The 18,201-nt window shown below is 41.1% G+C and overlaps 1 protein-coding gene across 7 annotated transcripts in view; it reads left to right on the plus strand.

Moving 5' to 3' along the window:
- Positions 1–18,201, plus strand: part of phf3 (PHD finger protein 3) — a 148,574-nt gene that overhangs the window by 28,075 nt on the left and 102,298 nt on the right. For all 7 annotated transcript variants that reach the window (XM_059982279.1, XM_059982280.1, XM_059982281.1 and 4 more), the window contains one exon: positions 4,193–4,436. In XM_059982279.1, the coding sequence (XP_059838262.1) occupies positions 4,193–4,436 (244 nt within the window). The remainder of the gene's footprint in view (positions 1–4,192; positions 4,437–18,201) is intronic.

Here is an 18,201-nt window from a genome sequence, read left to right on the forward strand (position 1 = left end):
TTAACAAGGCCTTTTTTCTCACAGAACTGCTGCTCACTGGATGTTTTTTCACACCATTTACTGCTGAGCATGAAATCCCAGGAGATGAGCAGTTTTTGAGATATTCAAACCACTGTCTGGCACCAGCAATCATTCCATAGTCAAAGTACCTTAGGTCACATTTCTTCCCCATTCTGATGTTTAGTCTGAGCAACAACTGAATCTCTTTGACCATATCTGCATGCTTTTATGCATTGTGCTGCTTCTAGTGATTGGCTGATTATATATTACATTAACAAGCAGGTATACCTAATTAAGTGTATAACTGAGTGTATAAAAAGTAAATAGTATAAAAAGAGCAAAATAGTACGGTAGTATTAATGGATCATTTGTGTTATCTCCTGCTAGCTCATATTTCAGAATCTCCAGCAATATGTTGGAAGGTCAATTTGGAATTGAGGTTTAATTGCAAGGGGGTAAGAAGTGAATGCTTAGTTTGTTGTACATGTCCATTTGCAAAGGCAGCTGTGGTAGTAACTTGATGTTCTCTTTCCTGCTCCCTTGCAAGGGTTATTTTCACTGATAATTAACTATCAGTCTCCAGATAATTGCTATGACCTAAAGTTGAAGATTAAAGGAAGAGAATTATTTTGCATGAAGGATTATCAGGAAGTGAAACACTTGCCGTACGTAGTGAGTGGTAATAAGTAAAACTGAAAATGGGTAACACAAATCAATTGATAGACGAAACTGTAAGAAGTAGTAGATGATGCAAGTCTACTATGCCATCATAGTAGCTCTAGTCTGCTCTGCCATGTTGGGATCTTGATTTGATCTTTAGCCAGAACATCATTCTTTTTTTTAGATCACCTTAACTCTTGGTTCTCATGGTGTAGGAATCTATTAGATTCAGCCTTGAATGCACATATGGGTTGGCATCCACTGCTCTTGTCAGTAAAGAATAGATTTAGAATCTTGTGAGGAACAAATCTTCTTCAACTCGGTTTGAAATGGCAAATCCTTATCCTGACTCTGTTTTCTGGTTCAAGACTTATCCGACAGGAGAAACTTCTTTCAGCTTCTTTCTGGTGAAGCTCCTTTGAATATTGTATGTTTCTTTAAGATTACTTTGCATTATTTTAAGATCCTTAGGAGTATAAATGTTTTCTGCTCAGTTTACCCACAAACCAGAATCAATCTTGTGATCCTTTACAGAGGCACTATGTCAAGCACAGCTATTGTCAAATTGGCCAAAAATTGACAGTCCTTCAGCTGTAATCTCATTAAATGGAATCAGAATCAAGTTTATTATCACTGGCATACAATATGTTATGAGATTTGGTGTTTTGGTGGCACTGCACAAGATATAAAACCATTATAATGACAGCCAGACTTCAGTACTCTTGTACTCTATCATTCTTGTGATAAAGGCCAACATTCAATTTACCTCTACAGAGCACAAGTATGTTAATGTGTCAGGCATACAGTCCTTTGTCAGAACTGGAAAAATGGATGGTAAGCAAATATTTAATTGAAATTACTGCTGTTCTAATTGAATGTATGTTGCAATCTATAATACTCTAAATTTCAGGATAAAGGATTCAGCAAGCATTTAATTCTGACAGGAAAAATTAACTAATTTATTTTAACGAGTCAAACTGGAGTATTTCAATTAAATTGTACAGCAGTTTAAATTTACTAAATGGTCAGGTTTGAAGGAAGAACCCTGTTTTTGCAGTTGAGGTGCTTTAGAACTATAGGAAGGATATGATTCTGTTTTGAGAAGCTGTGGAGGACACTTGCCAGGCTGTTGCCTGGATGAAGTATTTTGGTTCTAAAGAGAGACTAGATAAGCTAAGTTTGTTTTCCCCAGAGCAGAAAGCTGAGGAATGATGTGATAGAGATATAAATAAAATTATAAGGGGGGTAGATAGTAAAAATGCTTCCCCTAAGATTGGGGTGACAAGGGGGCATAGATTTAAATTGAGAGATATAAAAAGGGTGGTTGGAATCCACAACATGTTGTCCAAAGAGACAGTGAAGCCAGATACTCCCTTGACTGGCAACAAATAGATTAATAAGTATCAAGGCCAAATGTAGGTAAATGGAATTAATGTAAACAACAACAACAACACACAAAATGCTGGTGGAGCACAGCAGGCTAGGCAGCATCTTTTGGGAGAAGCGCTGTCGACGTTTTGGGCCAAGGCCCTGACGAAAGGTCTCGGCCCGAAACGTCGACAATGCTTCTCCCTATAGATGCTGACTGGCCTGCTGTGTTCCATCAGCATTTTGTATGTGTTGTTTGAATTTCCAGCATCTGCAGATTTCCTCGTGTTTGGAATTAATGTAGATGGTTAACAGTGGCAACATGGGTACAGCAGGCTGAAGGGTCTATTTCTGTGCTACATAACTCTTCGTATGAGATTTTGACATGTAAATGACAACTTGATTTAAATGATGGGTTGGTAATTTGTGCAAAGGGTATTAAAACACAAATTGCTCATTGGATGTAACAAAAGCAGGTCATTCATCCCAATGTATTTTATATACATGTTGCATTTCTCTTAACAAGAGCCATTTTGAGCTTTAATAGATGTATGGTTGGCTTGTAGATGCATTCTTTGTTCATGAATTATCTGAAGATCTGAGGCAAAAACTTCAACTGAGAATACAGTTGTAATCCCAAGAGAATGCATCACTTAGAAGTATCCTCTTCTGATAGCTGACTCATTTTCCTTCATCCTCCCACAGTGCATGTAATATATTCTGTGGCAGTATTCTTAAGGAGAGATGATTCTCTTAGATTTCCTGTGTAAAATTTGTGTTCAATTAACACTCCAAAACAGATTTTCTGGTCTTCTAGTCACATATCTCTTTGTGTAACCTTGATTTGCATAAGTTAGGTGTTGTGCTGTACCTCAAAGTTGACTCTACTTCGTAAGTACGAGGGGTGATTGATAAGTTTGTGGCCTAAGGTAGAAGGAGTCAAGTTTAGAAAATCTAGCACATTTATTTTTCCTACATTTACACACAGTCCAGCGGTTGTGGAGCATATGGATCCCTTCTGTGTAGAAGTTGGTGTCTTGGACCTCCAGAAGTGGTCCACAGCAAGGAGGACATGAACTTATCATTCACAAGGTAGAAGGAGATGGGTTATTAACTTCCTTTCTGCATAATCACTGAGTTGATCTGCATGTGCATGTAACAAGAGCTGTATCAACTCACCTTCTACCTTAGGCCACAAGCTTATCAATCACTCCTGCTGTGGACCACTTCTACAAAGAAGGGAATTGTATGCTCCACAACCATTGGACTAAATGTGTACATGTAGGAGGGGGACTATGTTTGAAAAACAAATGTGCTAGGTTTTCTAAAATTGACTCCTACCTTAGGCCACAAACTTATCAATCACCCCTCATACATTGGTGTATGTAAGTTCTTTTACAATGATTTAATGTCAACCAAGGTAAATATAAATCCTGGACTCTCTTAGCATGGATGATGAGAGGGATGAGTCATTACTAAAAAGTAAATTAAGGGTCTTTGGAAGAGCATTCTATATGACAAACATGAGTGGAGCACCAACAGAGGCTGTGTACAAGAAGGGCCAGAGTTGCCTCTACTTTCTGGGGAGACTGAGGTCCTTTGAGTATGCCAGCCTTTCCTTTACATGTTATACCAGTCCATTGTGACCAGTACAATCTTCTATGCAGTGGAGTGCTGGGGAAATGGCATCAACATGGGTGATGCCAATAGGCTCAGTAAACTTATTAGGCTGACTCTGTTATAGGAGTCAAAACTGGACACGTTGGAGGCTGTGGTAGAACAAAGGACCCTATGGAAAATCCTGACAATTCTGGACAATGTTTCTCACCCTTTGCGAGCCATCTTGGCTGAGCAGAGGAGCACTTTTAGTAATAGACTAAGACAAAGAGTGCTATATGAGGTCATTCTTAAATTCAGCTAATAGGCTCTATAATGAATCAACCTATAGCTGGGGAAGTGATGCCCTCCTGTTTGACTGTTTGAAGTCACAAATATTACAAGAATAAAATAAAAGTAATGCTACTGTGATACTTTTATTTGCTTTGGGATCAACAAAGTATAGTAGATGAAATATCTGTGCACTATGAAATGATTGAACACATTTTGGGAATCTTCTGAGCTATCTTTCGTACTAAATCTATTTAATGTGGATGTTTGTTTTCAGGTTCATGGTTGGGTGTGGAAGATGCGACGATTGGTTTCATGGAGAATGTGTTGGACTGACCCTTGGCCAAGCCCAGCAACTGGAGAAAGAAGACAAAGAATATATTTGTTTGAAATGTTGTGCTGTGGAAGACAAAGGCCCATCAATCAATCACAGTCATAATAAGCATATTATACATAATGACATGGATAAGGCAAAGTCGGAATTGGTCCATGAACGTTCAAACCATTTAAAAAGTGAAAAGGTAAGTTATTCAGAACTAAATACTACGACTGATACTTCTGATGTAAAATCAAATATGGAATTAATTCAAAAGATTTTACAGTTGCCAAATGAGAAGGGACATAAGGTCAAATGTTATGGTAAGATGTTTGTTTTCTGTTTTCTGTTTTTGTCATGAGTTCAAATTCACTGAAATCAATTACAATGGTTTAACAACACATTTGCTGTTCTATTTTAATATTGAGTTCATAAAGTGATATGTTCCTAACTGCAAAAATGTGCTTAGCCACAACATTTCAAAAGTTTTGCATATTCAGTTGTTAGAAACTGGTTTTGTTCACCAACTTGAGCTAAAAGTACAGAAAACAATTCCTATTCCTTTACTACAAATTATTCGTTTCTTTTCAATTTTTTCAGTCAAATTTTATATATAAGGTACTTCAAGAATTCATTAGAAATTTGAGACATTTTTTAGTATGAATATTGAAAATATCTTTAATATTATCTTTCTTTTATTATCATGCTTTTATCCTTGACAGTAAATTTGTTTTTCAAAGGAGATCTGATTTTAGTGTGTGCTTTTTTTCCTGGGATACAAGCTTCTGGTAGAACTTTCATCAGACATTTTATGGTGCTTTAGTAATACAGTTCATTATATAGGCTAATTTCCATTCTGCCGTTATTTGTTGAAATCCTTAATATTTAAACTTGGATGTTCCCCACAATTGCAACAAAAAAATGGCCTTAATTGTGGGTTTAAGTATCAGTTAATGTATACTCCCTGAAAGACATTGAATACATTTGACAGTGCTTGAATTACTAGTGATAACCTACATGTGTATCTTGTATTGACTGCCATTGTAATTATTTACATGATGAACCAGATTGGATTTGATTTATAGGGGCTTCCTTGATTCCAAATTAATTTCCCATTAATATAATAAAGAATAAATGCATTTGTTAGAACTTTCTGTTGAAGAATATACGGAAAAATCTTGAGTAAAGTTTTGGTGCATAAGTTGATTCTTCATTTGGAGATGATTAAATTGATGTTCAAAGTGAGCAGCATTCAGAGATGGTTCATGTGACTTATCTCCAGAGAAGGAGGCTACTGTTCTGAGCTCTAATAATCTACCTGCTTATTATTCTGCAATGCAGTTAAGCTTATTTTGAAATTGAGACTGAACATAAAAAAGGTAAATGATCAAAATTATATTAAAAGCTGGGTTGTAAGTTTTATTGAAATAAGTGATGTTCAAAGCAGAAACAAATTAATTGCTATTTATTTTTGCTTTAAAATTTAAGGTGGCCTAATTCAGTTCAACTTGCTGATCATTAAATTGATTTTTCTGAAGTGTATTTTTTTTTCCAGCTGCTAAACTGTGGCCCTATAATGTGCAATAATTTTCAGTTGTTCAGTGTAGATACAGTTTCTTTGGAGAAAAATACAATTACTGTAAAGAACAGGAGAGAGCAAAAAATGGCTTGGTGAATTTGGTGTGAGTGGTAAGCAAATGAGAGTAGAACATTGAATATCAAACCTGGGACATTATATTGTTGAGGCCACACTTGGAGTGCAGGTTTTGGTCACCTTGTATAGGGAAGAGATGGCTAAACTGGAACGAGTATAGAAAAAATTTGAGGATATTGCCAAGGCGCATTAGGGATTGGTTTACCTGGCTACGTCTTAATCCCTTAGAATGTGGGTGAATGAAGTGCAACCCTGTAGAAATGTTTATAACTGAGGAGCATAGATGGGGTGAATGGTAAGTCTTTCCCCAGGGTAGGGGAGAACAAAGCTAAGGGACATTTAAGGGAAAGATTTAAGAGACCTGAGGGTGAATATATTGAATAAATTGGCAGAAGAGATAGTTGAGGTAGCTACAATAGTTTCAATTAAGAAACACTTCAATAGGTACATGTAGTGGCTTTGCTTAGAGGGATAGGGACCAAGCACAGGAAATTAGGACGAGCTGGGTGGGCACCATGGTCAGCCTGGACTAGTTGGCTCAAAAGCTCTGTACTCGTGCTGTCTTGCTTTGTGACTCAAACTTATTCTCTGGTCAGATGACAGTAGTAATAGAAATTCTGTAGGTTAAAAAATTAAAGCATAATCCAAGGATTTATAATTTTTTTTGATGTGTTATCATCCAGATTTGTATCCTGGCTCAAGTGAATCATTGCATTGGTTTATTAATAACACATGTACCTAGATTCAGTGCAAAACTTGTATGCTGTCCATAGAGATTAATTCATTACAATGGTGCAGCAAGATACAAAGTTCAGTACTGATAGACAATAAAGTGCAAGATTATAATGTGCTAAGAGGTGACAAGTTACAAGTGAACCAGAAGAGGATGGTTATCCTCATGGGAAAATTTGCCTTTGTCATGAGGAAGGGTTTAAACTGAATTGACGACGGGGGGGGGGGGGGGGGGCGGGTGGAATCCGAGGAAGTGAAGTCATTGAGAAGACTGATAGCTGCAACAACCAAACAGTGTAAGTTTAGAAGTTAGGATAGCTATGTTTCCAATAAAAGGACAGATAGAACCATTCCTTTAAATTGTATCTGTTCAATGCACATAGCTTAATAGGATAAGGTGGAGGAACAAATGGCATGGATTGTCTATGTATAGTGTCTGAGAAGGGAAGGACTGACGGCTTGTTTTCGGATACGTGTGCTGAGTAGGGAGGATGTTGTGGTTAGCATGGATCTGTTCGGCTAAAGGGCCTGTTTTTGTGCTGTGTTACTCAATAATTGTGTGCAATTCATGACACATGCTTACTTGGCCCAGCATCACAGGGTATGATCCCTGCTAACGTGTAATAGTGTATTCACATATGTATTTATAAAGAGTAGGCTCAGAACTTAAAATTTCAAACATATGGTAGCTGTGTTTAAACTTTTAAAGTAGACATCACACATTATTCACTTGCTTTTTTAGTTGTGTGCAAAAGAATGCTTCATATAGAGGGGAAGAATGGGGATAGAGACCTTTAAGAACCATGGAAAGGATTGGGAGTGGGAAAAGGAGAGAACAAAGGCAAAGATGTCTGATGGGGTAGAGGTTCAATATTTTTGTGACAGAAAGCATGATTATGGGGGTGGGGGGTGGGGCGAGGGAATTCAAGGTAGATTTCCAAAGAGACAATTGGAGAGACAATAATGATCTAATAACCAGAGGAAGAGAATGTGGAGTGAATGCTGGAAGTATGGAATGACATCCACAGTGCTAGTTTAGCTGAAATATTTGATTGAGCATGGAAAGCAACAGTGTGCCAAGTAATTTTTAATTTAAACCTATTTTGTGATTTGGCTTGGATTTCATGCCTAGCTAATTAAAGCCTAAAATAATTTAACCATTGTTGAGTTTCTTTCTCACAGTCACATATATTCTATCTATTTAAGTATTAATTGCTGTAAGTCTCATGGGATTTTAGGAATGGAACTACACATCAAAGGTTAAGTGCTAGTTGTACAACTAAAAATGCCTTCCCTTCTTTGGCTGTCCCCTGAGGTGACTTTCATTCCAAATTTGAGGAGTAGAAGATGCTTTTGCATGAGTGATTGTAACATGGTGTAGCTGTTGCATTCTAGTTACCAGGTGGATTTAGTAGAGTGAGTGCTGCATAATCCTACAGTCTCCTACTCCCCACATAGTTTCCCTTCATTTTTCTGTCAGCCTCCCCCTTTGCTCACCCCCCTCCCTAGAAATAGGTTTACTGCTGCACAATGAAAATGAACCAATTTCAACTGTTTTATTTAAGATAGGATAATTTCTATTTGAATTTACCTGTAAAGAAATTAAGAAGCTCTCATTTCTAAATGTTTAGTATAGTACCAAAATAGTGAATACAGGACTAAAGGTGTAGTACTTGAATGCAGTATAAGGAATAAGGTAGATGAATTTGCAGCACAGTTGCAGATTAGCAAGTACGATGTTGTAGGCATCGCTGAATCATGGCTGAAAGAAGATAACAGCTGGGAGCTTAGTGCCCCAAGGATACAAAGTACAAGCAGGTAGGCAAGCAGGTATGCAAAGTACAAGCAGGTATGCAAAGTACAAGCAGGTAGGCAGAAGGGGTGGGGTGTCTGTATTGGTAAAACCAACAGAAGGCAACTAAAAAGGTAATTAAGGTAAAGATGGAATATGAAAATAAGCTGGCCAATAACATTAAAGAGGATACTGATATTGCTTTTCTCTTGAGTGTAGTAGCGTTATTTCTGTTCAATTTTCTTCCGAAAATATTATCGTGAAGTGCATCATGGCTGCCAAACGCAGCTAAACCACTCCTAGTGATAGCAGCAAGAGGCAAAGTATATAATATGCTGTTCGCACAACGTCCAAATCACATAATGTCCAATTTCACAGAACGTATCATGGACGTTAAGCGACAGGTATATTGAATAGATTAAAAAATGTATAAAAAACAAGTACTGTATATTTTAAAAAAAAGTGAGGTAGTGTCCATTTTGGAATCAGATGGCAGAGAGGAAGAGGCTGTTCCTGAATTGCTGAGTGTGTGCCTTTGGGCTTCTGTACCTCTACCTGATGTAACAGTGAGAAAAGGTGTGCCCTGGGTGCTGGAGATCCTTAATAATGGACACTGCTTTTCTGAGACATCGCTCCCTAAAAATGTCTTGGGTACTTTAGTACCCAAGATGGAGCTGACTAGATTTACAACCTTCTGCAGCTTCTTTTGGTCCTGTGCAGTAGCCCCTCCATACCAGACAGTGATGCAGTTTGTCAGAATGCTCTCCATGGTACAACTATAGAAGTTTTTGAGTGTATTTGTTGACATGCCAAATCTCTTCAAACTCCTAATGAAGTTTAGCCGCTGTCTTGCCTTCTTTATACCTACATTGATATGTTGGGACTAGGTTAGATCCTCAGAGATCTTGACACCCAGGAAATTGAAGCTGCTGACTCTCCACTTCTGATCTCTCTTTGAGGATTGGAGTTTGTTCCTTCATCTTACCCTTCCTGAAGTCCACAATCAGCTCTTTTGTCTTACTGATGTTGAGTGCCAGGTTGTTGCTGTGGCACCACTCCACTAGTTGGCATATCTTGCTCCTGTACGCCCTCTCATCACCACCTGAGATTCTACCAACAATGGTTGTATCGTCAGCAAATTTATAGATGGCATTTGAGCTATGCCCAGCTACACAGTCATGTGTTTATAGAGAGCAGAGCAGTGGGCTAGGCACACAGCCTCCTGAGGTGCGCCAGTGTTGATTGCCAGTGAGGAGGATGTGTTATCACCAATCCGCACAGATTGTGGTCTTACCGTTGGGAAGTCGAGGATCCAATTGCAGAGGGAGGTACGGAGGCCCAGGTTCTGCAACTTCTCAATCAGGATTATGGGAATGATGGTATTAAATGCTGAGCTATAGTCGATGAACAGCATCCTGACACAGTTGTTTGTGTTGTCCAGGTGGTCTGAAGCCGTGTGGAGAGTCATTGAGATTGCATCTGCCATTGACCTATTGTGGCGATAGGCAAATGCAATGAGTCCAGGTCCTTGCTAAGGCAGGAGTTCAGTCTAGTCATGACAGACCTCTCAAAGCATTTCATCACTGTCGATGTGAGTGCTACTGGATGATAATCATTAAGGCAGCCCACTTTATTTTTCTTAGACTCTGGTACAATTGTTGCCATTTTGAAGCAAGTGGGAACTTCTGCCTGTATAAGTGAGAGGTTGAAAATGTCCTTGAATACTCCCGCTAGTTGGTTGGAACAGGTTTTCAGAGCCTTTCCAGCTACTCTATCTGGACCTTCCACCTTGTGAGGGTTCACTCTCTTTAAGGACTGCCTAACATCGGCCTCTGAGACAGAGATCACAGGGTCATTAGGTGAGCAGAGATCTTCACAGCTGAAGTTGTGTTCTCCCTTTCAATGTGTGCATAGAAGACATTGAGTTCATTTGGTAGTGAAGTATTGCTGCCATTCATGCTATTGGATTTTGCTTTGTAGGAAGTAAGGTCTTGTAGACCCCCACCAGAGTTGCTGTCCATCCAGTGTTGCCTCCAACCTTCGAAATTGTCTCATTGCCCTTGAAATAGCCCTCCACAAATCATACCTGGTTTTCTGGTATAGGCCTGGGTTGCCAGACTTGAATGCCACAGATGTAGCCTTCAGCAGACGACGTATCTCCTGGTTCATCCATGGCTTTTGGTTTGGTAATGCACAGTAAGTCTTTGTAGGCACATACTCATCCACACAGGTTTTGATGAAGTCGGTAACAACTGCAGCATACTCATCCAGGTTCGAAGATGAATCCCTGAATACAGTCCAGTCCACCGATTCAAAGCAGTCCTGTTGGCACTCATGTGCTTCCCTTGTCCACACCTTCTTGACCCTCACTGTTGGTGCCGCAGTCTTCAGTCTCTGCCTATACTTGGGCAGTACAAGTACAGCTAGATGATCAGACTTCCCGAAGTGAGGGCGTGGAATAGCACGGTAAGCATTCTTGATGGTGATGTAGCAATGGTCCATTGCATTGTTTCTTCTGGTATTGCAAGTGATCTGTTGATGGTAGTTGCTTAGTGATTTTTTTTTCCAGACTGGCCTAGTTAAAATCTCCCAAAATAATGGTGAAGGCCTTAGGCTGCACTATTTCATGCATATTTATCCCATTACTCAGATCCTGCTTAACATTGGCCTGAGGTGGAATGTAAACTGCTACCAAAGTGACCCAGAGAACTCTCGTGGTAGGTAAAATGTACGGCACTTTACTGCTAGATATTCCAGGTCTGGTGAGCAGAATTGGGACAGCACTGATGTATTTGTGCACCAAGAAGATCATGAGGCATACTCCTCCACCTCTGCTTTTGAGAGACTCAGTAGATAATATCCTGACGGTGTATATTAAACCTGTTGATCTGGATTGCTGCATTCGGCACAGAAGATGGTACCTTCAAAATAGAAACTATGAAGACTGAGACTTTCAAATGTTTTGTAGTTTCTAACTTATTGAAGTAGTGGAACCATTTCATTTTCACTCCTAACCATTTCTGACATCTCTAAGCCTGAATGCTTGAAACAGCAGTGAGCAAAACGTTTCTGAGTTGTCTTGCTGTTTATTTTTTGATGTCTTATCAGTGATAAAAATCATTGCTTTTTCAACACGAATGCATGCAACTAATGCTGTTTTAAAAACAGTTCCCTTGAAGTACAGTGTTGTCTAATGGCAACAAGTGCACATGATTGACACTAGTTAGAAACTGTTCAGCAATAGTTTCCTGTCCTAGTTAAGTGGCATAGTGTCCCAAATAAACAAAGGCAATCCCAGCTATTTTTTTGGATTAGTTTTATTCTTTGAGTTGTCCAAATTAACCAATTGCCTAATTAACGTGAATCCACTGTACCTGAAAGTGTAATGCACAGAAAAGGGACAAGCTGATTTTTGCATATTCCTGTGAATTGACTTTAAATCAATTAATTACATAATTTTGATGGCTTATTAGTTACTTTTGATGTGTAACACAAATATGCAAGTCCATTGGGTAACACACACAAAATGCTGGTGGAACGCAGCAGGTCAGGTAGCATCTATAGGAAGAAGCACAGTCGACGTTTTGGGCCAAGACCCTTCGTCAGGACTAACTGAAGTAAAAGATAGTAAGAGATTTGAAAGTAGGAGGGGAGGGGGAAATCTGAAATGGTAGGAGAAGACAGGAAGGGGAGGGGTGAAGCTTAAGAGCTGGAAAGGTGATTGGCAAAAAGGAGACAAAGCTGGAGAAGGGAAAGGATCATGGGACGGGTGGCCTAGGGAGAACGGAAGGGGAAGCAGAGCACCAGAGGGAGATGGAGAACAGGCAGAGAGTGATTGTGGGAGGGACAGAGAGAAAAAAGGAGGGGAATAAATAAGGGATGGGGTAAGAAGGGGAGGCGAGCAGTTTTACAAAATGTAAGACCATGTACAAAAATGTGTCCTAGAATAACAAAATCCTGAGTAATAGGAATCTGTATGTATTATTTTCAATTCAGCATTCCAGTTCTGCCAACCTCTGCCCTGCCTTTTTAGCGACAGGATTGCTCAGGGCTTCATGTATTCGAGGCATAGGACCTCCTTGTTTAATAACTAAAAGAGCCGAGTACATATTGGGGAAAAAGTATAAGAGCCGGGAGTGTCCCAGAATGTTCCTCTGAGAACATTCAGATCGGTTTGAGCAATATTTTGGTATGTAAATGACAATGTGGGATATTTGCTAAATAATTATCTCTGAAATTGAAATCATCACATTGTCTGACTTCAATGCTTGCACACCCTGTTGCAGATCAAACTATAATAAGCTTCTAATGATTTGTTTTACTTTTCAGTGTAGTGTTTGACAGTTTTCTTCTAACACCTTGATTTCAAGGTCACATTAATTTAAATCATTTAAATTTTTGAAATATTTGTTAAAATGTTAAAGTAGTAGTTAAAGCTGGTATGATTTTTTGAAAAGTTAGTCAAGCCAAGTTTGTCATCTTGACCATAGACATAGACAGTAAAAACGAAACAACGTTCCTCCGGGACCATAGTGTTACATGAAACAACACAAAGCTACAATAGACAGTGTTTCATGCCATTCTTTTTACAATTTTGTAGATTTCCATTGAAGGCAGATCTGAGCTTATAAGCTTCAATTCATACTTAAAGCTTTGAATTCCAAAGAGACTTGCAGAGTAGGCTTTTAACAACTGGTAGGTGCCAGCTAAATTATAAGGTTCTGTCTGAGTTTGCAAAAGTTATGAACAGTTGTTGGCCTTCAACCATTGGGCTTCTGAACCAGTGTGGACAACTTCACTCACCACAACACTGAACACGCCCTTTAGACTCATGGCTCACGTTTGCGGTATTATTTGTTTATTTTTTTATTGTCTTTTGTATTTGCACACTGGATGCTTGTTAGTTTCTCTGTAGCTTTTCATTGATTCTATTCTAATTCAAATGTGAATGAATGCTAGAAAATAAATCTTGGGGTAGTACGTGGTGACATGTACAGTTGGCCCTCCTTATCCCCGGGGATTGGTTCCGGGATTCCCTGTGGATACCATAATTCGCGGATGCTCAAGTCCCTTATTTAACATGTATCAGTGCGGTGGTCTTTAGGACCCAGTGGAACCCTGGACTTTATTTAACATGTCTCCGTGCGGTGGACATTAAGACCTGGTGGTGCAGCTCTGAATCCGCAGTGTTTCTGTTCACGAAAATAATCACCATCGCAGTTGAAAATAAGGTGGAAGTAATAAAGCGATCAGAAAGAGGTGAAACGCCATCGGTCATTGGAAAAGCGTTCGGCTACAGTTGGTCAACGATCGGAACAATTTTAATGGAGAATGTGAAAGGCCCTTCCCCGATGAAAGCTACAATTATTATTAAGCAACACAGTGGTTAAATTATTGAAATATGTATGTTTTTTAAGTGTTTTATATGCATAGAAAGGTAAAGTATATACTGAGAAAAATGTTTGACTAACTAACGCTAAATAATACCGGATGTACCTGTTCCGACTTCAAATCCGACTTAAAGATGGAATCAGGAATGAAACTCATTCATATCTCGGGGACTGCCTGTACTTTTAAGTCATTTCTAGATTACTTATCATACCCAATACAATGTAAATGCCATGTAAATAGTTATACTGTATTGTTTAGGGAATAATGACAAGAAAAAATAGTCTGTACTTGCTCAAGCAATGAGTGCTGGAGAGAGAACTTCAGGGTTTTTCTGAATCGCGTTTGGTTGAATCCGCGGATAAGGAGGGCCGACTGTATTTTGATAATAAGTTTCCTTTGATGTGGCCTGCATGTCTTGCAGACTTTTCTGAATTATGGGTTTGTCAGTTCAAGACCAGTATCTTTTGGAATAATGTAGATTTTATTTGAAGACCTCTTGAATTTGTGGTGTGTAAAAGTACCCATTAAATTACTGAAAGTGGTTGTAAAGGATTCTTTAGTATCATCAACTTGGTTTTATTTCAATGCCACTTTTTTACGTGTCTAAATTAGCTGTCTTGTGTGGTTACAAATCAATATGTAATTAAGAATTCATAAGTAGCCTTGTAGAACTTTGGGGTTTTTTTTTGAAACTGAAAGGTGCTTTGCTCCCTTCCCATTCATTGGGACCTGGTTTTCCACATACTTTTCCAAGTCAACAGTGCCCTAGTTCCTTTGTTCTACTTCATCCTGTTTATCGGAAGATTTATTGTTGAACATAAAAATATAGTAAAGAAATTTGAGTTGTCAATAGAAATAATATCCATAGTCTCTGTAGTTTAAAAAAAGCAGTCTGCCAGTTCAGCATCACCAGATTCTTGAGTGTGCCAGATTGACAGTTTTGCAATAGTTAATAGAGATGGCCTCATATCGTCAACACACACAAAATGCTGCTAGAATGCAGCAGGCCAGGCAGCATCTATAGGAAGAAGCACTGTCGACGTTTCGGGCCGAGACCCTTCGTCGGGACTAACTGAAAGAAAAGATAGTAAGAGATTTGAAAGTAGGAGGGAGAAGGGGAAATCCAAAATGATAGGAGAAGACAGGAGGGAGTGGAGTGAATCTAAGAGCTGGAAAGGGGATTGGCAAAAGGGATACAGAGCTGGAGAAGGGAAAGGATCATGGGACAGGAGGCCTAGGGAGAAAGAAATGGGGAGGGGGAGCACCAGAGGGAGGTGGAGAACAGGCAATGAGTGATGGGCAGAGAGAGGGAAAGGAGGAGGGGGGAAATAAATAAATCAGGGATGGGGTAAGAAGGGGAGGAGGGGCATTAACGGAAGTTAGAGAAATCAATGTTCATGCCATCAGGTTGGAGGCTGCCCAGACGGAATATAAGCTGTTGTTCCTCCAACCTGAATGTGGCTTCATCTTGACAGTAGAGGAGGGCGTGGATAGACATCGGAATGGGACATGGAGTTAAAATGTGTGGCTACTGGGAGATCCTGCTTACTCTGGCGGACAGAACGTAGGTGTTAAGCGAAACGGTCTCCCAGTCTGCGTTGGGTCTCACCGATATATAAAAGGCAGCACTGGACGCGGTATGCCACACCAGCCGATTCACAGTTGAAGTGTCGCCTCACCTGGAAGGACTGTCTGGGGCCCTGAATGGTGGTGTGGGAGGAAGCGCAAGGGGAGGTGTATAACTTGTTCCACTTACAAGGATAAGTACCAGGTGGGAGATTGATGGGAAGGGATGGGGTGGGGGATGAAAGGACAAGGGAGTCGCGTAGGGAGCGATCCCTGCAGAAAGTGGGGGAGGGAAGGATGTGTTTGGTAGTGTCCTCCCGTTGGAGGTGGCGGAAGTTACGGAGAATTAAGTCCTTCCAGGTGAGGCGACACTTCACCTGATAGTCGGCTGGTGTGGTATACTGCGTCCGATGCTCCCGGTGGGGCCTTTTATAGGTGAGACCCGACGCAAACTGGGAGACCGTTTCGCTGAACACCTACGCTCTGTCCGCCTGAAAAAGCAGGATCTCCCAGTGGCCACACATTTTAACTCCACATCCCATTCCCATTCTGATATGTCTATCCACGGCCTCCTCTACTTTCAAGATGAAGCCACACTCAGGTTGGAGGAACAACACCTCGTATTCCATCGGGGTAGCCTCCAACCTGATGGCATGAACATTGATTTCTCTAACTTCTGTTAATTCCCCTCCTCCCCTTCTTACCCCATCCCTGATTTATTTATTCCCCCCCTCTTTTTTTTTCTCTCTCTACCTGTTCTCCATCTCCCTCTGGTGCTCCCCTCCCCCTTGCTTTCTCCCTAAGCTTCCCGTCCCATGATCCTTTCCCTTGTCCAGCTCTGTATTCTTTTTGCCTATCAACTTCCGCGCTCTTGGCTTCATCCCTCCCCCTCCTGTCTTCTCCTATCGTTTCGGATTTCCTCCTCCCTCTCCTACTTTCAAATCTTAATATTTTTTCTTTCAGTTAGTCCTGATGAAGGGTCTCGGCCCGAAACGTTGACAGTGCTTCTTCCTATAGATGCTGCCTGGCCTGCTGTGTTCCACCAGCATTTTGCGTGTGTTGCTTGAATTTCCAGCATCTGCAGATTTCCTCGTGTTTGCCGCATATTGTCACTTACTTTAACCATAATTTCATTGCTAATACCGGTAAATGTTTCAATTTTTAAAAGAATTATCTTAGCTGATGTGCATATATATCATCTTTTTAAATGAATTTAAACATAAATGTTCATGTATCGAAGGGAGAGATTGCCTTGAGTAATTTAGAAATGGTCCTGACATTAATCTGCGTTGATCTGTAATTGTGCAAAGCATTTTTGAACACTTGTATTACTCTATTCTATGAATAATTCATTCTATATCCTTGATAAATTCTTCTCTACCTGTCTAAGCTCTGGCTTGGAATGACAGCTTGTCTTCAACTTTATCCTCAAAGAGGAAATGTTTCAAAAGAAAAAGGACAATGTTTTAATGGAGTTTGCATGCATCAAGTGTTAATTTCAACATGCCTTTCTAACTCTCATCCCAGCATTATAAAGCAGACCAAGAAATTATACAATAAGACTGAAAATCCTCTGTCTGACTGCTTGGAAATTCCAGCAGTTTAGCCTTTGACTCTTTGGGTGCTGTGTTCCACATTCCCTATAAACTCAATGGTGTGGCGACCCATTTCCTGGCACATCCGAACCGACTCACAATTAGATAGCCTACGGGGGTTTGCGAGCACAGAGCTTTGGAGCCTCTGCGCCATGGGGGGCAGGTTGAGGGAGGCTTAAAAATGAGGCTGAAGATTTCGAATAAAGTTTTTTTTCCTTCGACTGCAGTTACCGACTCCGTGTCGTAATTTTAGCGCTGCGTGTAGCACACCGTTACAATTGGTGACCCCGACAGTCCAAACGATTTTTGGACCAGAAATGACCGACGCCGCCTCTGTTCATGCGGTTTCGTTGAAACTGCCGGGTTTCGACACAGCGCCCGAACCTATGGTTCCAGCAAGCCGAAGCCCAATTCCACGTTCGCCAGATCACCTCAGAAGACACCCGCTACTACTACGTGGTGAGCTCCCTCGACCAGGACACAGCAGCCCAGGTCGCGGAGTTCGTACAGTCGCCCCCGGCAGACGGCAAGTACACAGAATTCAAAGCCCTGCTCCTCAGGACTTTCGGACTCACGGCGCGAGCGGGCTGCCCGTTTACTGCACCTGGATGGCTTGGGCGACAGACCTCCATCGGCTTTAATGAATGAGATGTTGTCTCTCGCCGACGAACACACACCCTGCCTCATGTTTGAGTAGGCATTCCTGGAGCAGCTGCCCGAGGACATACGCCTGCTGCTGTCCGATGCGGATTTCAGTGACCCCCAGAAGGTGGCAGCCCGGGCGGACTTGCTGTGGAACGCCAAAAAGGTGAGCGGGGCGTCCATCGCACAGATCTCCCAGCCACGCTCCCGGCAGCAAACCTGTCCAGGCCCGGCCGCAGAGCCCGCCAACCCCCGGCCCAATGAACACTGGTGCTTCTACCACCAGCGGTGGGGCGCAGAAGCCCGCCGTTGTCGCCCGCCCTGCAAGTTCCCGAGAAACACCAGGGCCAGCCGCCGCTGATGGCTACGGCGGCTGGCCATTGGGATAGCCTCCTGTATATGTGGGATAGAAGGTCGGGACGCCGGTTTTTGGTCGATACTGGGGCTGAGATCAGCGTTTTACCCCCGACGAGTTACGACACCCGCAGCAGGGCACCGGGTCCCCCCCTGAGGGCCGTGAATGGCAGCACAGTAAGGACCTATGGCACCCGTCAGGTGCAGCTACAGTTCGGCTCCAGCCAGTTCACGTGGGACTTCA

The sequence above is a fragment of the Hypanus sabinus genome, chromosome 10 (genome assembly GCF_030144855.1).
Source record: "Hypanus sabinus isolate sHypSab1 chromosome 10, sHypSab1.hap1, whole genome shotgun sequence".
Classification (NCBI taxonomy): Eukaryota; Metazoa; Chordata; class Chondrichthyes; order Myliobatiformes; family Dasyatidae; genus Hypanus; species Hypanus sabinus.